Genomic DNA, 26,741 nt, shown 5'->3' on the forward strand with positions numbered 1-26,741 from the left:
CAGTGCAGCCTCAGATCCAGCACTGTACCATTTTCTTCCTAGAGAAAGACTCCTTGCTCTGGGCTGATTGCTTCAGCAAGTGGGAACCTTAAGTGGGATCAAGCTGAAAAAATGGTGAACTGGAAGAGGAAGAGTTACCTCAGCAAGATTGAGGCCCAGAAGCTATGATCTGAGACTTGGGCCTCTGAGGTGTGTTTGCTGTCGCTGCCTGTCTTCCTGATCCTCTCCTCCAGGTACCTGCTGACAATGGTCCTTCCTGGGCCCTCTGCATTTGGCCTTCTCTCCCTCACTGTCACCTCATCAACCCTCCTAACCTAACTACACTACCGTAAGAGCTGAGTCCCCTGCCCCTGTGCTGCTCCCCCTCCCATTCTTGATCTGCTGGATCTAAGGCAGGGCTGTCCATGCACTGGTCAGGGCTCAGCAGGAAATGGAAGCCTGGTACCCCAGTGAAAAGGATAGTGAGGTGGAACCCTGGCTTTTGGGGACATCCCCAAGCTCTCCTTACCAGGACCTGTGATGCCACATGAGGGCACTTCCCCAGGGATCCTGTCTTACACAAAGTGGAGGAACGTCACTGCTACACCAATAATATTAGAAATGGAAACTGCTGTGCAGACAGAGTGAGTTCAATAGCAAATGTCAGCCTAGATGCCTTCCCCGTGAAGTGGGAGGGCCTGAGGGGAAAGAAGATGAGGAAGAGGTTTGGGGAGGGGATACGAGGAAGGTATGTAGAAGGAAAATGAGGAAAGTTTGAGGGGAAAACACTGAGAGATTCATCAGCCTCAAATCAGAAGAAAGAGCAGACCCTTCTGTCAGGGCTCCTGGAGTCATCCAGGGTCTACCAATCCTGCACTGCTCATGAAAGTGGTTTGTCTCAAGAGTCTTCCTTATGTCTTGAGATAATGTTTTTCTCATGTAAGATATGAATAAGTGTCCTGTTAACTTCTGGGCCTGTGGTGTTTTGTTACCCATGGTACACTTTGTCCCTGTGACAAGAGTAGAGGCTAGAAAGGGATGGGGCAGGGTCATCCCATTCACTGCTGACGGTGGAGAAGAGAAACACATCTTCACTTTATAGACTATGAATAAGGGCTCAAGAATCTGTTTGTCATCCCATGAGGATCTCTGTCTATGCCATTCTGCCACATTCTTCCTCCTTAACCATTTTAAATCAATTTATTTTATGTGTTAAGGGTGTTTTGCCTGCACGTATATGTGCACTGGAGAGGCTAGAAAAGGGTGTCAGATCGAGTTGTGAACCACTATGTGAGTGCCAGGACTGAACCTTGGTCCTCTGGGAGAACAGCAACTGCTTTTAACCACTGAGCCATCTCTTCAGCCCCGATTTCCCCTTGATCTGAAGGAGAAGAAAGAGCCAGGTCTCTAACAGGTAGGTTTGTGATGAAAGTAACATTTGGTGGCCGGGATACTCCACTGCGTTTGGCTTTGTAGGCAGACCCCCTGAAGAGGTTAAATCTGAATGGGGGGTTATTCTTAAGTGGACACAGTGTCTCTAAGCCAACGCAGGTTGAAGGATTCATTCTCAGAAACATTAGTGGGAGTGGGCACTGGGACTATTATAGCTGCAGGTTACAATACCACAAATATGGCCGGAGCCTGCCTTGTAGGGGGATTTCTTCCTGAACACAGTCTCACTGGTGTCTTTTTCTGATAGCAGCCCTGTGCAGAGCCCCTTTTATGTTTGGTTTACTCCCTCTTCTTCATAGCATTGTGAGTTAGACCACTTTTCCACTCTACTTTCTCTCTGGGTTCTGAAGCCTAAGAGGCATCCGAGACCTGCCCAGCTTCCTTCTACCAGTCAAGTCCACCAAGGCTTCTTGGTGCCTGGAAGGAGCCCATTGGTGTCTTTAGTGTTTCCACACTGTCTGTTGTGTTGGTTTTCAGGAGGGGTCGGGGTCTCACTGAGCATGTGATTTCTGTTGGTTTTTTTGAGGACACCCCCTTCTCTTCAGCAGTCCTAGCAGCACACTAGTTACTCTGCGGTCCTCATGACCTCCTGGTCAGAAGTTGGGTGGCTCAGTGTGATTGACAGTGTCCTTTAAGAAGGTTCTTGAAACCATTTGGGCTCTGACTGACTGCATGGTGAAGCCTTTTTTTCTCCTCTCAGTCACTGACTACTAGCAAAGCTAATCCCACAAAGTTTTAAGTGAGAGTATCGGGTTTCACTTTTTAGCCTCTGTGATTTCTTGATATTGCAGACACTTTGAACTATAAAGTGAGACCAGGAGACAGTAGATCCTTTATGGAATCTCCTTTTTAAAAAAGTAAAAATTGTATGTGTGAGGGTGTTTTGCCTGCATATGTATCTGTGTACCATGTGTGCAGTACCCACAGAAACCAGTAGAGGATGTTGAGTCCTCCAGAACCGGAGTTACAAATGGTTGTTATTCACCATGTGGGTTCTGGGAATTGAACCCAGGTTCTCTGAAAGAGCAGCCAGTGTTATTAACCACCGAGCCATCCCTCCAGCCCCTGTGTCACTTTTTTCACTACATATTTATAAACAGTCCTCTTTACTGGAGGAATCATAGTAAACTTTAGAAGAAATTTCTCACTTTCAGACAAAATTGTAAATGACATTAAGTCTCATTTAGGGCTGTCACCACACAGAGGAGAGCAAGAGGCAGATCCTTGCTCCTGGTGAGCCTGGCAGTCAGCAAGACTCTCCTAAAGCTTGCACCTTTGAAGTCAGTCTTTACATCAGCACCTGACCCCAGCTGATCCAATTCACACACATTGAACCTGCTTGAACTCCCAGATGGCATTAGTTTGTCCCTAAGTCCTTCAGTTCTGTCCCTTTAAGAAAGACAGGTGGCTGAAGAGATGAAGTTGCCCTTCAAGGGCTTGCAATCTTTGGCCAGATGTTATCTCTAATTGCCACCAATCATTAACTGCTTGAGGGGAGGACTGTGCCTCAGATGCTGAGATCATCAACAGTAGGAAAGGACTAGATGCTGGCCATTCAGCATGGTCAGCCCAGGAGAAGGGGAGGCACACCCATGGTAAGCCTAGGAGAAGAGACGGTACACTCAACCACCATTTTGGTGAAACTTAAATCAAAGCCAGTGGCCTCAGCTAGGCATGGTGTAAGCCAACTTTGTAATCTAAGGCAAGAGAATTGCTACAAACTCAAAGCTAGCATGGGCCATTCATATAGTCTAAAAGGATGGTATTGCCTTAGCTTTTCTACTCAAGGTTGTCATTTGTCTTTGTTCCCTGGGCACCTCTAAGTCATCTCTGTCTCCTAAGCCTCCACTGGGTGTCCTTACCTCACATTCCCAGAGCTCCTTGCTTTAGCTTCCCAGCATCCCCATTTCCCTAGCACAATGACACAAACCTCACAAAGTCCCTCACATCATGTCCTCAGAGCCCAGCACTCACGTCAGCTGTGTGCCTCTACGCCCATGTCTCCTTGCTCTTCTCCTCCTCCTTGGTCCCATCACACCCAACACAGCTCCTCTCTGTGGAGTCTCAGAGCTTCAGCAATCCACACCAGCGCACAGGTCTGGGAAGCACACTGGTGCGCTCTACACAGGCTCATTATAATGAGGTGGGAGAAGAGGGCGTGTGGGGTTGCATATGTAAACCTTGTATTTCCTGTGATTCAGAATATGAGCTTCTTTGGAAGTAGGCTCATTCCAGATGGGCTGTTTACAATGGAGTAGCATAGGTAATGGGCTAATGAGTGACTGGTGCCCTTAGACCATTAAAAAAGACACAGGCGCAGGACAGGACACCAGGAGAGGCGGGGGCTGGAAAAGTGCATCTATAATCCAAGGGAGAGAGAATGGCTTCCTAATATGGCCAATTCTCAAAGCTGGAAAGTGCAGGAAGGACCCAGCCCTTGGTCGCAGAGAGAATGTGGTCCTCACAATACTCTGATTTCAAGCTTTTGAACTCCATGGCTATGAAGGAATCTATTTTTGCTATTTTGTGGTCTGGAGAGAACTGTCAGTCCTACAGTCGGTTCTCCAGCACCTCTCCTGTTTCATCCTTTCTGTAACACAGCTGTGTGCTCCTTAGAGTAAAACCACAAATTCTGTTCACATGTCGAAGGTCTCTTCACGCATGCTGCACCACTCTTTGTCTTCTCCTTTCTCCAACCCTGCCAGGGTGAGACTGGTAGTGTTCCAACTCTCATTATCATGGATTCCAGTCCGAAGTCCAGCAGACACTCATCCCATCTTTCCTGACATCTGCTTATTTAATTATGAGCATCTGCTGCAGAACTGACCTGAACAACAACCTCAGAAACCCATACAAGGACCCATCCTGTGCGTCTGTGTGTGTGTGTGTGTGTGTGTGTGTGTGTGTGTGTGTGTGTGTGTGTGTGTGTGTGTATGAAGGTATCTGTGCCTGTATGTGTACAGGGATACCCATGTGTGTGTATGTGTATAGGGATACCCGTGTGTGTGTGTGTGTGTGTGTGTGTGTGTGTGTGTGGTATGTGTGTGTGTGTATGTGTGTGTGTGTGTGTGTGTGTGTGTGTGTGTGTGTGTGTGTAGGGATACCCACGTATGCGTATGTGTATTTGTTTGCTTATGCATGTGTGTGTGAAGGTCAGTAGGTGATCTCAGAGACCATTCCTCAGGCACTTTCCTCCTTTCGTTTCAGACAGGGTCTCTGCTGGTCTGGAACGTCTCCAAGTAGGTTAAGCTGTCCCATAAACCACACAGGTCTCCAGTAAGCCGCATGGGTATCCTAACTGCCATCACAGGGATGATAAGCTCCACCAGACCTGGGTTTTCATGTGGACTTGGGGGATCCAAACACAGATCTTGTGGTACAAGTGTCTTAATGGTTGAGGCCCCTTCCCAAGTCTTACCTTTCATATGTATGTACCTATATAGGCATGTATGTATGTACATGTAGAATAACATTAAAACCATTGTTAAAATCAGAGCAGCCAGTCACAAAAGATCACTTATGTGATTCAATTTATAGAAGACATCCATCTTGGGAGTTCTCAAGGGAAATCTCCTTGCATACTTACAAAGCCACTCTAAGGCTTCACCCATGGTGCATTTATTCTGTGCTCCTTGTATTAGGGACTCTTGTCTCTGGCAATGTTGTGCAGCTCTACTCTCAAAATTTAACAATCTATCCTGGAGGAAGACTTAAAAAAGCTAGAAAGCCAGACGGTGCTGGTGGGTGCCTTTAATCCCATCTCATATCTCTGTGAGTTGCCAGCTAGCCTGGTCTACAGAGCAAGTTTCAGGACAGTCAGGGATACATAGTGAAACCCTGTCTAAAAAAAAAAAAAAAAAAAAAAGACTGGAAATTTACAAGGCTCAGGAAGCTCAGAAAGTTACAGCACTCACAAACCCATTCTTACAGTGATGCAGCTGTCTTTGAGTTGCCCATGCTCCTATAAGTAACCCCTCAGCCACATTCCTGTATGGAACTTCAATAACACCATTGATTCACCAAGGTCGTGTAGGGTAGAATTGGATGAATAAACATTTGTTTGCATCTCCCCAGGAAAAGTCACACAACACAGGTACTGACTGAACTGGGACTGACAGACATTAAAAAAAGGGGGGGGGAGTCTAGGAAGAATTGTTGCACAGCCCCTATTATGGGTGGTAAGGCATGTAATGAGAACTGATGGATCCTACATGTAGTGAGAATCTGCAGGGACAATCCCAGTATGGCTACCTCCTATGGTAGTGGGAGAGTACATCTCCTTGTTGTAATGGCAGTTGCGTGCTCCTTATGATGAGTTACAGAACGTGCAGCAAGATAAAGCTGTCCCACAGTGGAACGTCCTTAAGGAGATAACCCTGGGAGGCCGTCTTCCTCTATGTGATGTGGAATGACATGTCTTCTTGAATGAGGTTTGGCGTGCAAGCAAGGGACATTTCCAAACCAGCTGGTAAACTAGAAAACATATTATCATTCCTGAAAGTTACACATTTGGGACAAGGTCACAATCAGGACTGTGACAACTATTGCTTGGTCTTTGATGCAGATGACATACATACAGCTGAGGCTTGTCTGCCTTCCCAGAAACGGCTTGTTTGTGTAAGGGAGGAATTACGAGAAAGAGCCATGAGGGTGGCTTGTGAGGAAAAGAGGGAAGAGGGAGGGTGAGGTGTGGGCTTGTCATCTCTTGTAGCCAGCAGAGTGTAAGGGGAGAAGTCAGACCTTGCCTCAGATCCATTTCTAGAACCATGAACCTTGGAATTTCCAGAAATAATCAGACAGTTAAGAGGACAAAAGAGGAGAGGAAAGTGATACAATGCCCTTCACATCTATTGATGCAGTGGGGGGTGGGGGGATCCATAGTGCAGCAAACAGATAGAGGTGCAGATAAATGTCCAGCCTGGGAACTATGACAGGCAGGTATCACTCTGTGTCTCCCCATAAATGGGGAATTAAAGAACCCTCTATGACCATGTTATGGGCAGATGGGGTCTGTCTGAGTGCTGTGGAAGCACAGAGACAGTAGTTTAGAGACCCGTCCCTCCTTGAGTATCCCCTGTATCCCCTGAAACAATATAAAGAACTCAGTCCTGAAGGACTGGCTCACATGAGAGAGCGAGGACGCTTATAGCACTGGGAGAACTCCTTGTGAAAATTGGGGATTAGAAGGCAAGAGAGAGAAGACAATCATTACTGAGATTGTACAAGACACAGTATCTGATGGCCCATTCGTAGGTCTAGGTAGGAACATGTTCACAGAAAAACTAAGAAATGGAGTTGGTTAAGCAGGGACTCTTAGAGTGTTAGAGTTACCGTTTATCACCCCAGGGTGGATCATGATCTTTATGAGGTGGGAGAGGCTCTGGCAGATCTGAATGGTTTACGCTAACATAAACCAGGTTCATAAAATACTGAACAATCAAAAGGGAGAGAGAGAGAGAGAGAGAGAGAGAGAGAGAGAGAGAGAGAGAGAGAGAGAGGAAGAGAGAGAGAGAGAGAGAGAGAGAGAGAGAGAGGGAGAGAGAGAGAGAGAGAGAGAGAGAGAGAGAGAGAGAGAGAGAGAGAGAACGCAAGTAGACAAAGAGACCTGTCTGGCTCTCTCCCAGGCAAAGGTAGTGGCATTTGTGTGGAGTCAGAATTCCTTGAGGAAATATTGTCAAGAAGCGGAATTCAGTGCTTGTGAGACTCTGGAAATCTTCAATTGCAAGGAGTCCGTGAGAGTGGCAAAGGCGAAGGAGACTAAATGTATTCTAGGGCTACACAGTGGCCCCCAGAGTGTGTTGTGTGCCTTTCCCCTCTTCAGGAAAGTGTTCTCAGGACAGACAGTTTTCCTCCACCTCAAGCACTTCCAGCAGTAAAGTGTAGTCAGTGGAGAAGTGATGGTCACAGCCCTGGTCCAAAGTCTGTCAGGATCAGAGTCGGTGTCAGCAGCAGCCATGGAAGCAGCTACAGCCTCATCATCTCCAGTTGAGGCAGCCAGATGGCTCATGGGAAATGAGTGTGGGGCTGGCTCAGGTAGTCTTGCATCTATATTGTTGCTGCTCTTCTCACGGAGTGACTGGCAGAGGCCATGGAATCCTTTTATGCTGTGTTGGACCTTGCTAAGATTTCTGCTTTAGTATCCTCTTAGCCATCTGGGAACAGCGGGCATTCCTTTTTGGAATGGACAGCAGTCCTTCAGAGATCCTTTCCACTCACTGTGAGAGTCCATTATATAATGCTAACCTCCGTGGCACAGCCATATACACTGGCAAGAGTGAGAGTCATGAAACTGCACAGCTGCTTGACACAGTTCCCGCAAAGCTCAGCAGAATGCCGCAGTCACTGTCCTTCCATCGCTAACACTTCGGTTTGGTCTCTGCATGTTGCATTCTTGGGGACTTTCTGCATTACGAGTCAACTTATGTCTTTTCCTGAGAAAAATTGTGACTCAATCTCTTTTAGGAAAATCCTAAAAGTAACTTTATCTGGCCACTATTTGGAAGTCTTCCTTTTGCCCTGGAGATCGTTAAGCACAGACAAGCATGTAGCTAGATGAGGCCATTACTCCAGGAATTGTCTTGGGTCTCTGCCCCTGAGCAAACTCAAACAGTGTAATTGGTGCAGGGTAAACAGAAACAAACAACAAACTCTGACTGGCCAGGAGAATAGGTTACAGATTCAAGGTCTTTTTATTATAGACCTAGAGGTCTCCAAAAATGTAGTTTAAAGGTAGAGAGTTATACAGGATACACTTCTAAAGGAATAAAATCAGGAAATAAGAGGTTGACTAAAATAAACTTTTTCTACTTCATCTCATAGGTGATGAAACATATAATAAAAGAAGATAGGATTGGTATTTATTGTTCATAAAAAGACTGCTTCAGATATTCTCTGTCTGTGCAGACGCTTTAAAAAAAGCAAACACCGCCCAACTTAAATCAGGCTTCTGCATAGTAAATGTGTTTGCTTTGGAGGGGACATTCTTTAGGTTCTTTAAATTGGAGTTCTAGGGCTGATAATAGCAAGAATAATTGGTTCTATTTGCATTTTCTGATTATAACTGAACTTAACCCTGGACATGTAATGAAAAGCCAAACACATATTCTCTACCACTTGGATAGACATTAGTCAGACTTTGTTCTGTGAAACTTTTATAAGAAGCACCTGGTTCCTAGTCAGTCAGAGCAGCAGAAATGACCTGATTGATAGCTAGCAAGTCAGCTCAGAGATTCCCTGACCATCGTGCCTGGCTCCCTCCCTCCCCTAGCCCATTCCTCATCTCTTCTGCAGGTCACTCTGTCAGCAAAGACCCTCTGACTCTCCTCTCTGTGCTGGTGAAGGTCTTCTTAGAAAGTCCCCATGTATTTGAATGTCATAGAGAGTTGAAAAAGCACCTGGAGAGACATTAAAATTAGCAACACTGAGCCAAAACGTGAATGGGAAGGGACGCTCCCCAAAGCTCCTGAAGTGGTTGAGAAAAGATGCCAGTGCCCAGCGGTATAAAGTGCTGGAACAATGCGAATGGTAGAGGTGTAACTGTTAAGGTCTGACCCCACCTCCAGCCTAGCTGTAGCCATCTTGTTCCATGCCTGACAGCCATTTTATATTTTTGCCGTAGCATGCCTGCCAGTCATTGACACAGAAAATTAACTTGACTCAGAGCAGGGTCATGCTGATCACATACCCTGTTGTGTTCTGTATGATCTGAGGCTTGCTAATCTTACAAAATTCCACAAAGCTTCACGTAGGACCCATCAAATTAAATGTCAGTGTGACCCGTTAAGTCTAAAATGGCTTAAGTCAGAGCTGACCACAGGGCTGCACTTCCTGCACCTGCGGATGATCTCATTGTGGGTTTTTTCCTTTATGAGCTGACAGAGAAATTTATTTGATGTCACAGTTTCAGATCCAATTCCAAACTAAGTTCCTTGTCTGACTAGAATTGAGGTATGCATTCAATAAATCATCCCTGTCTGACTGAGGAAGAAAAGAGATACCAGTACCAAGGATAGTCTACCTCTCTAAGAATCCTGGCCAGGGAAACTCCTGAGGTCTCCACACCACACAGCCTATGGCCACTACTGCTGTTTATACTGCATAACTAGTTAAGTCCCTATTGCTGAAGACACCACATGCTTTTGCTATAGGGCAGAAACCTACTGGGTCTGAGCTGTATGCTCCTCCTGCCATGGCTGGTTCTACAGTCCCAGAAGGCACTGCACCTGTTACTGGGAAGAAATTTATTACCAACAGTTGCTTAGCTATGGACCCTGAATGCTGTAACGCCAACGTTCAAAACAATATATCTGCTGGTGCGGTAATGGAACAACTATTGTGGATACAAACAACTGCTTGGTCATTGGATTTAAGGCCCACTATACAGGAAGTAACCATACTAGGTACTGTACTCCAGAACAAAGATCTGTAATTCGGGGTGTTAAAGGCCTCAGTGGGGAGACCTCTGCTACAGCTTTATTAAACAGATGTGATGCACCTGGCAGATTGCTTTCTAAGCACTTGCATTTATCCCCCAAAGATTATCATCCTTGGTCATTACAAGAAAAGATCTTCCACCAATAGGTGGTGGTTACTGCACATATTAATAACCACTCAAGCTGCTGAGAATAAATGGCTATCGTCATGCTATAATGCCCAATGCTCAACCAGAAATGGAAGGAAATAATTGGAACTTTATATCCCACCCCCACCCCACCCAACCCCCAAGACACAGGTGACATATCAGAAGAAAGAGTGGAAAGAATGGAGGAGTTAGAGGAAGGGGTCGTGAGTTGGGAGTTGAATGGTTATTTCCTCCTAATTGAAGTATTCCCTATTGGAAGGAGGAGGGAAGCTCATAAAACCTAGGAAGCTAACAAAACCTGTAAGGCTCAGGAAGTTCAGAAAGTTATAAGACCCCTCCCCAGGGTTAATTAACAGGAAGCAGCTGCTGGAGAGGAAGGTGGTCCTCCAGTGTAGCTTCTTATGGACAGGCAGAGAGCCAAGGATGTATCTTTCATGAGTTGCCTTTGAGTTACTTATGTTCCTTTAATTAACCCCAATAAACTCATTGGTTGGCCAATCTAGACTGAGGTGGCATGTGTTTAAACTCTAGGCATTTTATTATTGATCCACATGTGTTTTGGTTCTTTAAAATGTGCCCAGTGGCTTTGTGTGCATCATTTTCATGTTAATCTGGCAGCGCCATGGTCAGCCATTCAGCCTGCTGCCTCTCAGATCCTAAGCTCCTCTCCTGTGGGTTTCCGAGTGGACACTTTGTGTCCACAATTGCATGGAGACTCCTGTGCCTGTGATGAGCCCCAACAAACTCCAGTTCCCCATCTCTACAGCAGCTGGGGTCCATGCCCACTTCTGAACCTGCCAGGACCTCTACCATATACACCAAGAAGCAGAATTGCTTATCTGCAGGACACGCACACAGTAACCTCAGTCTATATACCCTGCTTACTGCACTCCAGAACATCCGTACCAACTCTGCCCACTCTCCCACAAGTTGTCCCTGAGGTTCCTGTCTCCTATACATCTATGGCAATACTTGGCATCCTCCAGCTATCCAATTTCTGCCATCACTGGATATTTACTTAGGTCTCATTGTTGAATGCTTTGGATTTTTTTCAAATGGCTACATTTACTCTTGAGCCCTTTCTGTTTCCTCTCTTTTAAGTGACCTTTGAGAGTCTTTACCCAGGACTCCATAGAGATTGTTATCTCTGACTGATTTGCAAGCATCCCTTGTGTATTCTAGATATCAGTTTACTCATGGTTTTAAAAGCCTGCTCATTGGAGCAATCATTACATGAATCACTCCTTTAAAGAATGCACACCAGCAGATTGTGATATGTGACAGATACTTGCAACCATCAGCAATTTTAGAACATTGTTCTAATCTCAAAAATGGATAATCATGCTTGTTATATCTTCATACCCCATCTCAAGCCCTCATCAACCAACACACTTCTAATCTGTTCTCCAGATCACGTCTGTTCTGGAGATGATGGCTTCTCTGGACACCTCCTATAAATAGAACCATCTAATCTATGACTTTCTTCAAATGGCTTCTTTCATTTAACACAGTGGTTGTAATATCAAGTGATGGTATAGCCCATAACAGGGCCTCATTCCTCTCTGTGGATGAATAACTGTATCAGCTGTTAAGCATCTAGGTTTCTACTGCTAATACCGTTGTAAACATTTATGCACAAGTTTTTGCCAATATATGTTTTTGTCTTGAGTATTTATCTAGCAGTGTAATTTCTAGGTCATATGGAAAATTTATGTTTATACATGTTTTCCAAAGTAACTGCCCCATTTTATGCTACCAGAAACTACATAAGGGTTGAGATTTCTCCCTGTCTTACCAACATTTGTTAATGAGTCATATTTTTCAGTTCTACATATTTCATTGCAATTGTCTATATTTTATCTGATTTGACACACAGTAATTGTAAATATTATGAAACAGAGGTGACATCTATTGTAATATGCATGCAGTATGTAATGATCAGTAAAGGTGGTATGGCTGTCATCTCAGATATTTGGCATTCGTATTGAGAAATTTCCATCATTAGAACTGAAAGGCCTTATGTTCAGTGAAAAGAGCCAAGCACAGAAATACAGATTCTCTGCGCTTTCACTTATGTGTGGAAGTCAAAAAGTTGCTCATTGATATCGTAAGAATAGAGACTAGAGCTGGGTGTTATGTCCCATGTCTTAAATCCCAGTCCTCGGGAGGCAGAAGTAGACGGATCTCTGTGAGTGTGAGGCCACCCTGACCTGTAGAGCTGTTCAGGGCTACATAGTGAGACCCTGTCTTTCTAACACTATTAGAGAGGAGATGATTGGTGAACAGAGCCTAGGAAAGGGTGGGATGTAGAGAGGAGAAGACTGGCGTGTTTAAAGATGCAGTTGGGTAAGCAGAATAACATTCAGTGTTCTATAGCACAGCCAGAAGACAGTAGTTAATGGCAGTAAACTATTTCCAAGCAACAGAGGCGTTTGAACCTGTCCTTACATTGATGTGCACTTCTCTGGTCACTAAAGTGGACAAGATGTTTTCTATAGATAAATATCCACTCAAATACTTGCCTCTTTTAAATGAAAATCCATTTTTGTTTTTAATTCTGTGCATGTGTGTTAGGGGAGGGTAGATTCACATGAGTGCAGAAACCTGAAGAGTCCAGAGGTTTCTGATTGCCTGGAGCTTGGAATAGCACAGATGCTGGGAATCAAACTCAGGTACTTGGCAAGAGCCGTGCTTTCTCTTAACCTTCAAGCCCCTCTCCAGCACCATTTGCTCATTTCAAATAGAATTATCTGTCCTTCTTCCATTGCTGCTGCCATTCTACGTATCTGTTGTGTCCACTAGATTTTTGAGCTTTGGGGTCATTGTTAAGGCTCCCATATCAAACCAAGTGTTAAGATCTACTCTGTGCTTTGTTCTAATAGTTTTATGGTTCTGATTATATTTAGGTCTTTGATCCATTTCAAATTCATGTTGGTATGAGGTGTGAGGTATCTGACTGTATGTGACTGTATATGACTGTATGCAACTCCTCCCATCACTTATAACCTACGCAAGTATCTTCTCCTGCAACCAACTATTTTTCTTTATACAAGTAAGAGAGGTTAGATTTTCTACCATTGGGTTGTTCCTGGAACCGTCTTCTGATCAAGGAGTTCTCCTTAGCTCTCTATAGTTGATCTCACAAAGGAGAATTCCTAACTCTAAAGACAGAAACTTTCATTTTTCACGGTAGCCATCACTGCTGTGGTAGTTATAGCTATCTTACTCGAAGTCCCTATATTGGCCGACTGTTTTCTTCTTTCTTTATCTAGTCGCCAACAGATCCTGCAATGATTTGCAAGGGAAGCGCCGGGAAGAAGAGCGACAAGGCCCACAATAGCCACATAAACATGAGTGTGCCACAACCTAGCTTTTCTGAACACTGCCAGGTTCCCAGAGTGCTGGAAAAATCTCTTTTCATTAGGCTCAACTAGGCAGTTTCTCTCTTCAAATACCTCCCTCTTTGATTCCAAGTTCTACAGACACATCCAATTCTTTTTTTTGCTGTGGGTGACTCTCCTTACCACCCCCACTTCATTAGCATCTGCTTCCTGTTAAGAACTGACCAGAGCTCCCTTTATGGCAAATGGAAACTATCATAGGAAGCTACAACTGGACACAATGCAGAGATCAATAGATTGTGCCTTGCATCTGTGGCTTGGGGAACATCACGTAAGAGGGGGCGGAAAGATTCTTAGAGCCAGAAAACCAACAAGCCTGATGAAAAACAATCTCTCCTAGAAATGGCTGCACACAAGGCCAGAACAACGGTTATACTAATAGACATGCTTATGTGGAAGGGGGAAAGTTTCACAGGATTCCACCCTAAGACAAAGGATTATTATAGATAACTATAATAATTGCTGAGAGAGGGAGAATTAGCCTCCCCCAGGGGGTCTCCCTTATTCATCATCTAGTAGAAAATGGTTATCCCTGAAACTGTATACTTTTAAATAATAAAATTGGACTCAGCAGTTTGCTTGTTTGTGCATAAATATATACATACATATGCATTATGTAACAATCATAATAAAAAAAGAGTCTATCAATTTGAGATTGGGGAAAATGAGAGGGGTTGAAGGGAAGATACCTGGAAGGTAACAAAGGGTGAAGGGAAGAGTCAAATGATGTAACTCTATTTTAATTTAAAGTGTGTGTGTGTTTGTGTGTCCATAAATAAATAACAAAGGTGAAAACACTGGCTAGTAAATGTCTTCTTAGCTTTCACTCTAAATATCTGAGCATGACACTATATTAACAAATTATGATGTTCACACAGCGTGGAACAGAGAAAGCCACAGACTGTTCTTGCGACAGGTAGCCACCTGTTAAAGGGGAAATTACAGGGAAATAGTCCAAGGACACTTGTACTTCAGCCAGAAGCACCTAGCACCTTTCCAGGGAGGAACCCCATGGGCTATAGGTCCCCAGCTGGGTTGACCCTCCCTGTGGGGCGGGGTCCAATACCTTCAAGAAGACTTCTGGGGTCAGTGGCCAGGAGCAAAGTCTGGAAGCCGGCGAGCCACGGAGCAGAGCACACAGGTGGGTTCTGACGGAACACCAAACAGGTCAGAAAGGGGCAAGAGCAAGGTAACAAGGCACAGTGTGAGGAGTCGGGTTCAGGATGACAGAGAGGGAGGAGACCCAGGAAGTTCAAGAGCCCAGAATGGGCTGCCGTCAAAGGCAACTCCGGGTGAGAGAAGAGGGCCCTGTAAAAAGGTGGCTGGCACCCCTCCCATCTGAAGTTGGAAGGGTCAATGGCTGCCAAGTTCTCCCTTGCCTCTATGGCTCTGCTGGAGGCCCCTGCTTCACACTGTGCATGCGACTTCAGAAGAGAGGACTCTAAATATCTGCGGCATTGCCTTCCTACTGGCTAAAGCAAAAACACATTTGGTGATAAGAGGTTGTAAAGAGGGAAGCCTGGCATAGAGGGCATGAAAACACCAGGAACACACAATACTTACATTAAGATTCCAGACCCACCTTCCGGATAGCTGGTTGGTAGAGGGAGGGGGAGGAATATGGAGAGCTTGGAGGATTTGGTGGTAAGGACAACAGAGTATTCATGTTCAGCAACATCATGGTGGCAGGTGCCTGTCATTACATGTCAGGTTCCCCTGGAGGCACCATCTGCTCTGGGTGTTAATGGGGTGTCCCTGAGGCTCAGTTGTCACACATGGGACACTCTGGTGGGTGCTGATAGCAGAGGAGGCTGGGGGAAGGGGCAGGGGACAGGGCATGTGGGGCAGTGTTCTATACTTGGTCAAGGTAGCTACAAAATTAAAAACACTGTCAAAATTGAATTCTAGGACTGAGTCCAGTTAGAGGGCCAGTGGAATGTCTGAGTAAGACTCCAAGTCCTGCCTGAACCTCCTGGTGTCACTGGAAGACATAAAGCAGTTCCTCTGTTGAGAAATACCACTGCAAGGGGCTTTCCTACAGGTCAGGTTAGAATCTTGGGAAATCAGAGCTCACAACAATGACAGAAGCCAACATGTGGCTTTGGGAACTTTGCACATAACAGGGTCTGACAGCTTCACCTCTGGGTACAAGGGAGTGCAGAGAGATAGACGCTTAAGACTCCTAGACTCCAAGAGCCCCTGCCCTGCATGCATGCACAAATATTTTCCTGGTGACTTGGAGACAAGGTTAGGGGGTAAAGAGCTTGACTATGTCCTCACCACAGAGGAAAGAACAGCTTATTTCTGACTTGCTGCCCGGGATGCCTAACTGGGGAGCTTCTTATAGCCTTCGATGGTTAAGAAACCACTATACACATACTACAATGAGAGGCCAGAGAAAGTGGGCAGGGCTGTGCCTGTGTTCCCCCACATGCTTTTCAGTGTCTACCATCCCAATGTGCTGTGGTTCAGACTGCATCATTAAGGGCTTAGTTTAAAGGAAAAGATTCGCTAACACCTCAGGTGTTCCCGGAAAGGCAGATTTGTTCCAGATTTTTTACTTAATATCTGATTCACTTTCTGGGAAAAGCTTAGAGTAGAGCGTGATGCTGTTGTCATTTCCATCTCACAGTTGAGACCTAGAGGAATTTAAGCCAAGATCATACAAGTTGTCCTTATGATGCCATTTACCAGGATTCGAACCCAAGACAAACCCAAGCGCCTGCACTTTAAACACCTACACTAAGTCTTAAATAGTGGCCCCGAAAGGGTCCTTTATTGTTGGAGAGATAACGTGGATGATAGAACTTGCTCAGCAAGTGCAAGAATCTGAGTTTAATCCCACAACCTACATGAAACTTCAGCAGCCACGCTTGTGATCACACTGTCCGGGAGGCAGAGACAGGAAAACCATGGAGCTTGCTAGATGGCAAACCTAGTCAGATCAGTGATTTTTCAGGTGAAGCTCAGAGAATTTGTCTTACAAGGAGCAAAAAGAATGAGGAGTGAGGAGAAAAGCACTGGAATTTGACTTCTCCCCTATACATGAAAGAATACAAGGCACACGCACATACACACACACTCTTACACAGATAAACACACATACAAACAACTTCCTGAAAGGTGATTCTTTTGCAATGAGTATAACCTCTCTTCCACAAGGATACAGGGCTTTGTAGCACTTGAGTTTCAGTTCTTGGGCTGCTATGACTCATATCCAGGGCTGAGGAAAATGTTCCTCTTTTGAAATAAACTGCCAGAAAGACCCACATATGGGTATGTGTGCAGACAAGAAAGTCAGTAGGAGTATAAAAGGTAAACAGAAGAGAAGAGAAGCCAGTGGATGCATGGCAGAGGACCAGATAGCACTAGGAACTTTGAGTGAGGAGGACCCAGAGATCTCATCTCCGCTGCCTTCTGTTTGAAAGCTGGTGGAAAGAGCGTATTAGGGCTGAGGGACAAGTTTCTGTGAGGCGCTCAGTAAGTTGAGGGTTATGCTCCAGTCCTCTCCTCCCCTCTGCTGTGTTTCAGAGCTATGAGGCTTGCACAAATGTGTCTGGCCTTCGGCTGGGCAGCTGTCATATTGGTTCTACAGACGGTAGACACGGCATCTGCTGTGAGGACTCCTTATGACAAAGCGAGGGTATTTGCAGACCTGAGCCCCCAGGAGATAAAGGCTGTTCACAGCTTCCTGATGAACAGGGAGGAGCTGGGGCTGCAGCCGTCCAAGGAACCGACTTTGGCCAAAAACTCTGTGTTTCTCATTGAGATGCTACTGCCCAAGAAGAAGCATGTGTTGAAATTTCTGGATGAAGGAAGAAAAGGTCCTAACCGGGAAGCTAGGGCTGTCATCTTCTTCGGTGCCCAGGACTACCCCAATGTCACTGAGTTTGCTGTGGGGCCCCTGCCACGGCCCTACTATATTCGAGCACTATCCCCCAGGCCAGGGCACCATCTGTCCTGGTCATCCAGGCCCATCTCCACAGCAGAGTACGACCTCCTCTACCACACGCTGAAGAGAGCCACCATGCCTCTGCACCAGTTTTTCCTTGACACCACTGGCTTCTCATTCCTAGGCTGTGACGACCGATGCTTGACTTTTACTGACGTAGCTCCACGTGGTGTGGCGTCTGGTCAGCGTAGAAGCTGGTTTATTGTGCAGCGCTATGTGGAAGGCTATTTCCTGCATCCTACAGGGCTGGAGATCCTATTGGATCATGGGAGCACAGATGTCCAGGACTGGAGAGTGGAGCAGCTCTGGTATAACGGCAAGTTCTACAACAACCCAGAGGAACTGGCTCGGAAATACGCAGTTGGAGAAGTGGACACGGTGGTCCTCGAGGACCCACTGCCCAATGGCACAGAGAAGCCCCCACTCTTTTCTTCCTACAAACCCCGGGGGGAATTCCATACACCAGTCAATGTTGCTGGCCCCCACGTTGTCCAGCCCAGCGGCCCCCGATATAAACTAGAGGGCAACACTGTGCTCTATGGAGGTTGGAGCTTCTCTTATCGGCTAAGATCCTCTTCTGGGCTGCAGATCTTCAATGTGCTCTTTGGAGGTGAGCGTGTTGCCTACGAGGTCAGTGTGCAGGAGGCTGTGGCACTGTATGGAGGACACACACCTGCAGGCATGCAGACTAAGTACATTGATGTTGGCTGGGGCCTGGGCAGTGTCACTCACGAGTTGGCCCCTGGCATTGACTGTCCAGAGACTGCTACTTTCCTGGATGCCTTCCACTATTACGACAGCGATGGCCCTGTCCATTATCCACATGCTCTGTGCCTCTTTGAGATGCCCACAGGGGTGCCCCTGAGGCGCCACTTTAACTCAAACTTTAAAGGTGGCTTCAACTTCTATGCGGGTTTGAAGGGATATGTGCTGGTGCTACGGACGACATCAACTGTCTATAATTATGATTACATCTGGGATTTCATCTTCTACTCTAACGGGGTGATGGAGGCCAAGATGCACGCCACTGGCTATGTCCATGCGACCTTCTACACTCCTGAGGGACTGCGCCATGGCACTCGCTTACAAACCCACCTGCTTGGTAACATCCACACCCACCTGGTGCACTACCGTGTTGACATGGACGTGGCAGGTATGATTCACTACCGGACTCTCTTTCCGGCAGCCAGCTGCTTCTCATTCTCACTCCACAGGGGATGGGCTGAGACCATCTGAGTCCCATCGGTGTTCTTTCTGTCTGCTTCCTAACAATATGAGGCAGCATGTGTCCCTGAGGCAGGAAAAGTATCCTAGGGTTACCCTGTATGTGGGATGCGCATGCCTTGGGCTCAGTAGGTTGGTCTATGTGGAGTGAGGAAGGGGTAAGTGTCCAGGTAGGTAACAGATTCTGAAACCTCCTACTTTGAAACGGAGCTGAGTGCCTTCTGAGGTCGCTCAGTGTCTTTCATGGATTAATGAAGTCAGCACAGAATGGCATCAGGGATGTGATGGCTGGTGTTAGATTTGATAGCAGAGTAATGCCACCGAGACCAGATAAATGGCTTCCTCCCATTGGGTCTCACTTGACTTCAGGCCCATATTATACTGACAGTCCTTGGGACTGCACAAACTGTGCCCCATGGTTCAGACCACAGAAAATGTTTCAGAGCACAGCTCTCCATGTACCACATGCCTTGGCTAACCTGAGAACTGGCCTCTACCGCCCCTGGTTTCTTTTCCTTTGTGACTGCCATCTCCATGCTGTCCCATCACCCAGTCAGTGCCTGCTCTCAACAGTGCATCTTCTTTACTGCTGGCCGTGGTCTGGGATAGACATCCGACGAACAGCGAAGTTTCTCTTCCCATATTTGAGCCTCACCCTCTGTTCCTCTGGTGCCCCTCCCCCACCCCAGGCACCAAGAACAGCTTCCAGACACTGACGATGAAGCTGGAAAACCTCACCAATCCCTGGAGCCCAAGTCACTCCCTGGTCCAGCCCACACTCGAGCAGACCCAGTACTCCCAGGAGCACCAGGCTGCATTCCGCTTCGGACAGACTCTGCCCAAGTACCTGCTCTTTAGCAGCCCCCAAAAGAACTGCTGGGGTCACAGGCGCAGCTACCGCCTGCAGATCCATTCTATGGCTGAGCAGGTGCTGCCACCAGGCTGGCAGGAGGAGCGGGCTGTCACTTGGGCCAGGTAAGGAGACCCTTGAAGGGACTCCCTTCAGTGATTGTGTGTGCCTGGGTGCTGTGTGCTTTTTTCCTCCGGGCTCTGAGCTTGTGTGTGCTTGTGGGTGTGTGCTCTTCTGCACTTGGGGAGCAAGGGGTGGTACCCACAGAGCTCCTGGCCCTTGAGTGCTGATGGACATTCTTGAAGACTCCCAGGAGATGATCATCATCTGTGGAAGCAACAACTTCCCTATCTTTAGTCCCAAACGTGCTCCCTGGAAGGGACCCAAAGGCAGCCCCAGTGTCCAGGGTGACTTCTCTTATCTGCAGGTATCCTTTGGCTGTAACAAAGTATCGGGAATCTGAGCGCTACAGCAGCAGCCTCTACAACCAGAATGACCCCTGGGATCCCCCCGTGGTCTTTGAGGAGTTCCTTCGGAACAACGAGAACATTGAAGATGAGGTACTGTTCATCCCACCCTCACGCCTCCCCACCTCAGGCCTTGTGGTCCTAGAATTATGGTTTTTCTAGTGTATGTTAAGTTCAGGGTCATGATCGAGCTGCCCATCTCTCCAATGGGACTGAGAGTCTCTGAAAGTTTGTAGACACATCTTTAAAGCCAAGTCAAAGTGGCCTTGGATGGCTGATACCCAGCACTGTCCTACCCACTAATGCCTTTGTCTCGCCCATAGGATTTGGTGGCCTGGGTGACAGTGGGCTTCCTGCACATCCCTCACTCAGAAGATGTCCCCAACACAGCCACACCTGGAAACTCTGTGGGCTTCTTGCTCCGGCCCTTCAACTTCTTCCCAGAGGACCCATCCCTGGCTTCTAGAGACACTGTGATAGTGTGGCCCCAGGACAAGGGCCTCAACCGTGTCCAGCGCTGGATCCCTGAGGACAGGCGCTGCTTGGTGTCTCCTCCTTTCAGCTATAATGGGACCTACAAGCCTGTGTGATGGGTCAGACCCCAGCCTCTGCAGCACAGCCCCAGAGCCTCACAAAGACAGGGAAAACAAACAAACGAAACTTCTGTCTCTACCCTGTATGCTACCTTTTAGCTCTACTCGTGTTTCATTACCATACCTGCCACAGACTTCCAAGACCATTGCAAAGGAAGGACCACAATTTTCTGCCGGTGGTTCGGTGGTTTGGAGGGTGGTGTTTTTTAAATATTTGAGGTGTTTATCTTCCTATCAGGAGACTTTAGAGAAATTGTCTCACCTCAGTGATGGGAGGGAGTAAGGAAACTGTCATATGAAAATCTAATAAAATGACACCTTTGCTCTTTAGACATCAGTCGAGTGTCTGAGGTTTACCCCATGATCTCTTTCTAAACACACACACACACACACACACACACACACACACACACACTTTGATTTGTTACAGTTTTGTCTGTAAAAAGTCTAGGGACACACAATGCCAGTGTGCTGATAAAAACAGATTCCATCCTTCTCTTTGTTATGAAGGAAAACATTGCTGTACTTGGCTTAGAAGAGCGTTTCAAAGAGCTCACAGATAACAGGGTTATAAAATCCAAAGGGCAAGCAGGTCCTGTGAACGACTTCTTCCCCCATGCCAGCAACCACGTGTGTGTGTGTGTGTGTGTGTGTGTGTGTGTGTGTGTGTGTGTGTGTGTGTGTGTGTGTGAGAAAAGCAGTCACACATGGACTATGTTGGTGAATGCTGATCATGGGGGAGGTTTGTGAAAGCCCAGCTGATACAGGCTGCTTTCTATGCCTTCAGTTCAACTGTGTTATGAATCTAAATTGTTCTAAAAACAAAATTTTGTGGGGGAACCACATTCCACTAAGGAGCATTAGGTAGCTAATGGTTGCAGGGGGAAGAAACAGTCATACTCACTGATGGTGTAAACACTGGTAAGTTACACTTGCTCAAGTAAATAATCCCCAACCCATGCCCAGGAAAACAACCCAAGAAAGTCAAGTGGGCTACAAAAAGGAACAATGAATGAATGAATGAATGAATGAAGATATGAAAGTAAAGGGGATTTGTTATGAAGGAGTTTGGCATGAGGGTAAGAGGATAATAAGGGAGGTATTACCAAAGGATAAAATTATGGAAGAAAAATGTTAACTTTTTAAAAAATTTATATCATTATTATAATTATAACATAGTTATTATGTTATAATTATATATTATGCTACATATTTGTATATGTTTATATATATAAATATGTATGTATACATATATATGTACACTGTTGCTGTCATCAGACACACCAGAAGAGGGCATCAGATCCCATTACAGATGGTTGTAAGCCACCATGTGGTTGGTGGGAATTCAACTCACGACCTCTGGAAGGGCAGTCAGTGCTCTTAACCACTGAACCATCTCTCCAGTCCCTGAAAATTTTTACCTTTTAATGAGTGATATATTTACATCATTTTCCACTATTCCCCCTCCTCCTCCCCAACACTCTATATCCCCTCCCCCAACACTTGCTCCCAATTTATCACCTCCTTTTATTATTATTATCACACACACACACACACACACACACACACACACACACTCCTGCTAAGCCTATTTTGTGTAGTTTATATGTACATGTATTTAGGGCTGACCATTTGGGATTGAATAACCTGTTAGGGAGATTTTTTTTCCCTGAAGAAAACCAAGTCCCCCTCTCAGCAGCCACTAATTCCCCGTAGAGCTGCATCAGCTGATAGGGTCTCATCATTTTCCTGGGCCACACTCACAGGCCACTGGACTCATCCTCATGCAGCTCTTATTTAGGCCTTATTGTTGAGATTTCAAAGGTCAGTTTCCTTGTTGTGTCTAGAGACTTTCGCAGCAGACATTACCTGCCCTCCGACTCTTATGGCAATCTTCTTCTGTGATTTTCCCTGGGTCTTAGGTGTAGTCTGTACTGTAAATGGATCAGCTGCAGTCGAGAAGGCTGCAGTCACTCATTCTCTGCAGACAGGTTGTGGATCTCTGGGACAGTCCCCTTTCGTTTCAAAAGGAAGCTTACCTAGTGAGGGCTGAGAGCCACACTTCTCTGTGGCTGTAAGAATAAACAGCAGGTCTCGACCAGCGGCTTGTGGCTGTCAGAAAACATATGTTTCCAATGGTCTTAGGAACTGACCATTACAAACAAAATTACAGATATGCAGCAGCAACAAAAAGAAATTTGTGGTTTGGGGTTCCAAAGACCATCAGAAATGTGTTTTCTAATGTTTTCAATCCACGGTTGAGAACCGCTAGTTTAGAAGTCAATTAGAATGCATATTGGTTTAGGAAAGAAGAGACAGGCATTGTCCTCTAGGACCTGTGACCTCTCCAGGCACGGTAGTTGGCTGGGTTTCCAGGACCAGGTGTGAATTCTCTCTGACTGAGTGGGCATAATTTGTGACTACCCCCAAGGTAAGAGTGTCACTATCACAGCATTGAGAATGTCTTGCCATGGCTGTCATTGTTGTGCTTCACAGGCATCTCAGCTCTGTAGCACTGTTCATTGCTTTTCTCCCTTGGCGGCTTGCATAGGACTTTCCAATACTATGAAAGCTAGACCTTAAAGATGAGTCCTGCAGGCCAGCTCTGGCTCAATTCCTCCAAGTCCTGTGTCCAAAGTAGATGGTGTCTTCAGCAATGCCTTCAGGCTGTGGGAAGCAACAAAGAACAGTGGCAATAGCTGATATTGCCTCAACTATCTCTCGCATTCCTCTGATCGAAAACTCTCTGGAGAGAAGATTTCCCATGCTCAGAACCAAAGGTTTTGGTAAATAAGAATCTATGGATCTTATGACAGACATTATCCCTCAGTGTGCCGTAACTCCATGTAATGTGTGTGTTTATTTTACACTTTATTATTTAAAATGTTGCAAAACAGCCAAACACCCAAATTAACCATCTCCAAAGACGATACAATGCAGTGAGCTCCTACACCATTCAGATCACACGCAGTGAGCTCCTACACCATTCAGATCACACGCAGTGAGCTCCTACACCATTCAGATCACACTCAGTGAGCTCCTACACCATTCAGCTGTGGGTCTTCACATTAGATTTTGTACATTCACTATCAAAAACATTTTATGAACTTATCTACCACCAAAGAACAAAAGGTGCATTACAGAGTTATAACTACAAAAGCAATTAGCTTTGTGCGTGTGTGTATTTAACAATTTTTAAAATTTTTTATTAGATATACTTCTTTACTTACATTTCAAATGTTATGCCCCTTCCCGGTTTCCTGTCCATAACCCCCCATCCCATCCCCTCCCCTTCTCCCGTATGGGTATTCCCCCCAAACATCCCCCTTACTGCCCCCCATATTCCCTTGCACTAAGGGTCCAACCTTGGCAGTCCCCTTCCACTGGTGCCCCAACAAGGCTATTCCCTGCTACATATGCAGGTGAAGCCCTGGGTCAGTCCATGTATAGTCTTTGGGTAGTGATTTAGTCCCTGGAAGCTCTGGTTGGTTGGCATTGTTATTTTATGGTGTTGCAAGCTCCTTCAACTCTTTCAATACATCCTCTAATTCCCCCAAAAGGGGTCCTGTTCTCAGTTCAGTGGTTTGTTGCTAGCATTGACCTCTGTATTGGACATGCTCTGGATGTGTCTCTCAGGAGAGATCTATATCCGGTCCCTTTCAGCATGCATATTTTAGCTTCATCAATCTTGTCTAGTTTTGGTGGCTGTATATAAATGGACCACATGTGGAGCAGGCTCTGAATGGCCGTTTCTTGAATTCCTACTCTAAACTTTGCTTCCATATCCCTCCATGGATATTTTCCCCTTTTAAGAAGGAGTGGGAGCATCTGCATTTTGGTCATCCTTCTTCTTGAGCTTCCTGTAGTCTGTGGATTGCATCTTGGGTAATTCGAGCTTTTTGGATAATATCCACTTATCAGTGAGTGCATACCAAGTGTGTTTTTCTGTGATTGAGTTACCTCACTCAGGATGATATTTCCTAGTTCCATCCATTTGCCTATCAACTTCATAAAGTCATTGTTTTTGATAGCTGAGTAGTATTCCATTGTGTAGATGTACCACATTTTTTAAATCCATTCCTCAGTTGAAGGGCATCTGGGTTCTTTCCAGCTTCTGGCTATTATAAATAAGGCTGCGATGAACATAGTGGAGCACGTGTCTTTTTTATATGTTGGGGCATCTTTTGGGTATATGCCCAGGAGAGGTATAGCTGGGTCCTCAGGTAGTTCAATGTCCAATTTTCTGAGGAACGTCCAGACTTATTTCCAGAATGGTTGTACCAGTCTGCTATCCCACCAACAATAGAGGAGTGTTCCTCTTTCTCCACATCCTTGCCAGCATCTGCTGTCACCTGAGTTTTTGATCTTAGCCATTTCTGACTGGTGTGAGGTGGAATCTCAGGGTTGTTTTGATTTGCATTTCCCTGATGACTAAAGATGTTGAACATTTCTTTAGGTGCTTTTTAGCCTTTTGGTAATCCTCAGCTGGGAATGTTTTGTTTAGCTCTGTACCCCATTTTTAATAGGGTTATTTGGCTCTCTGGAGTCTAACTTTTTCAGTTCTTTGTATATTTTGGATATTAGCCCTCTATCAGATGTAAGATTGGTAAAGACCTTTTCCCAATCTGTTGGTTGCTGTTTTGTCCTAATGACAGTATCTTTTGCCTTACAAAAGCTTTGCAGTTTTATGAGGTCTCATTTGTCAATTCTTGATCTTAGAGCATAAGCCATTGATGTTTTGTTCAGGAAAATTTCCCCAGTGCCCATGTATTCGAGACTCTTCCCGAATTTTTCTCCTGCTAGTTTGAGTGTATCTAGTTTTATGTGGAGGTCCTTGATCCACTTAGAATTAAGCTTTGTACAGGGTGATAAGAATGGATCGATTTGCATTCTTCTACATGCTCACCTCCAGTTGAACCAGCACCATTTGTTGAAAATGCTATCTTTCTTCCATTGGATGGTTTTAGCCCCTTTATCAAAGATCAAGTGACCATAGGTGTGTGGGTTCATTTCTGGATCTTCAATTCTGTTCCACTGTTCTATCTGCCTGTCTCTGTACCAATACCACACAGTTTTTAACACTATTGCTCTGTAATACTGCTTGAAGTCAGGGATGGTGATTCCCCCAGAAATTCTTTTATTGTTGAGGATAGTTTTCACTATCCTGTGTTTTTTGCTATTCCAAATGAATTTGCAAATTGTTCTTTCTATCTCTATAAAGAATTGAGTGGGAATTTTGATGGGGATTGCATTGAATCTGTAGATTGCTTTTGGCAAAATGGCCATCTTTATTATATTAATCCTGCCAATCCATGAGCATGAAAGATCTTTCCATCTTCTAAGATCTTACTCAATTTCTTTCTTCAGAGACTTGAAGTTCTTGTCTTACAGATCTTTCACTTGCATGGTTAAAGTCACACCAAGATATTTTATATTATTTGTGACTGTTGTGAAGGGTGTCATTTCCCTAATTTCTTTCTCAGCCTGTTTACCCTTTAAGTAGAAGAAGGCTACTGATCTGTTTGAGTTAATTTTATACCCCAACACTTTGCTGAAGTAGTTTATCAGGTTAAGCAGTTCTCTGGTGGAACTTTTGGGGTCGCTTAAGTACACCATCAGATCATCTGCAAATAGTGATATTTTGATTTCTTCCCTTCCAATTTGTATCCCTTTGACCTCCTTTTGCTTTCTGATTGCTCTGGCTAGGACTTCGAGTACTATATTGAATAAGTAGGGAGAGAGTGGGCAGCCCTGTCTAGTCCCTGATTTTAGTGAGATTGCTTCAAGTTTCTCTCCATTTAGTTTGATGTTAGCTACTGGTTTGCTGTATATGGCTTTTACTATGTTTAGGTATGGGCCTTGAATTCCTGATCTTTCCAGGACTTTTATCATGAAGGGGTGTTGAATTTTGTCAAATGCTTTCTCAGCATCTAATGAAATGACCATGTGGTTCTTATCTTTGAGTTTGCTTATATAGTGCATTACATTGATGGATTTTCATGTATTAAACCATCCCTGCATTGCTCGAATGAAGCCTGAGTGATCATGATGGATGATTGTTTTGATGTGTTCTTGTATTCAGTTTGCAAGAATTTTATTGAGTATTTTTGTGTCAATATTCATAAGAGAAATTGGTTCCCTTTCTGAGGTTCCCTTTCTTTGTTGAGTCTTTGTGTGGTTTATGTATAAGAGTAATAGTGGCTTCTAGAAGGAGTTTGTTAGTGCTCCGACTGTTTCTGTTT

The 26,741-nt window shown here is 45.3% G+C and overlaps 1 protein-coding gene and 1 long non-coding RNA gene across 5 annotated transcripts in view; one reads left to right on the forward strand and one right to left on the reverse strand.

The window, feature by feature from the left end:
- Positions 1 to 3,571, reverse strand: part of LOC147994839 (uncharacterized) — a 35,889-nt gene extending 32,318 nt beyond the window's left edge. Inside the window, exon 1 of the long non-coding RNA XR_015686547.1 lies at positions 3,406 to 3,571. This is a non-coding gene — a long non-coding RNA (uncharacterized LOC147994839). The remainder of the gene's footprint in view (positions 1 to 3,405) is intronic.
- Positions 1,164 to 20,836, forward strand: Aoc1 (amine oxidase, copper containing 1). 4 transcript variants are annotated; one of them, XM_087659179.1, is made up of 6 exons: positions 13,376 to 14,554; positions 15,322 to 15,454; positions 16,945 to 18,518; positions 19,279 to 19,564; positions 19,867 to 19,999; positions 20,230 to 20,829. In XM_087659179.1, the coding sequence occupies exons 3-6, from the start codon at positions 16,949 to 16,951 to the stop codon at positions 20,494 to 20,496; spliced, it is 2,256 nt and encodes a 751-aa protein (XP_087515305.1). In that variant the 5' UTR covers positions 13,376 to 14,554; positions 15,322 to 15,454; positions 16,945 to 16,948; the 3' UTR covers positions 20,497 to 20,829.
- Positions 20,837 to 26,741: the final 5,905 nt, after the last annotated feature.

This window comes from Rattus norvegicus, chromosome 4 (assembly GCF_021556685.1).
Source record: "Rattus norvegicus strain SHRSP/BbbUtx chromosome 4, alternate assembly SHRSP_T2T, whole genome shotgun sequence".
Lineage (NCBI taxonomy): Eukaryota > Metazoa > Chordata > Mammalia > Rodentia > Muridae > Rattus > Rattus norvegicus.

What these genes read in the sequence shown, in the direction of transcription:
- Aoc1 (XM_087659179.1), top strand. Translation starts at nt 16,949, where the DNA reads ATGAGGCTTGCACAAATGTGTCTGGCCTTCGGCTGGGCAGCTGTCATA. An exon ending in TGTTGACATGGACGTGGCAG is followed by an intron (nt 18,519 to 19,278) that starts GTATGATTCACT and finishes CCCCCACCCCAG; the next exon opens with GCACCAAGAACAGCTTCCAG. An exon ending in ACGAGAACATTGAAGATGAG is followed by an intron (nt 20,000 to 20,229) that starts GTACTGTTCATC and finishes TCTCGCCCATAG; the next exon opens with GATTTGGTGGCCTGGGTGAC.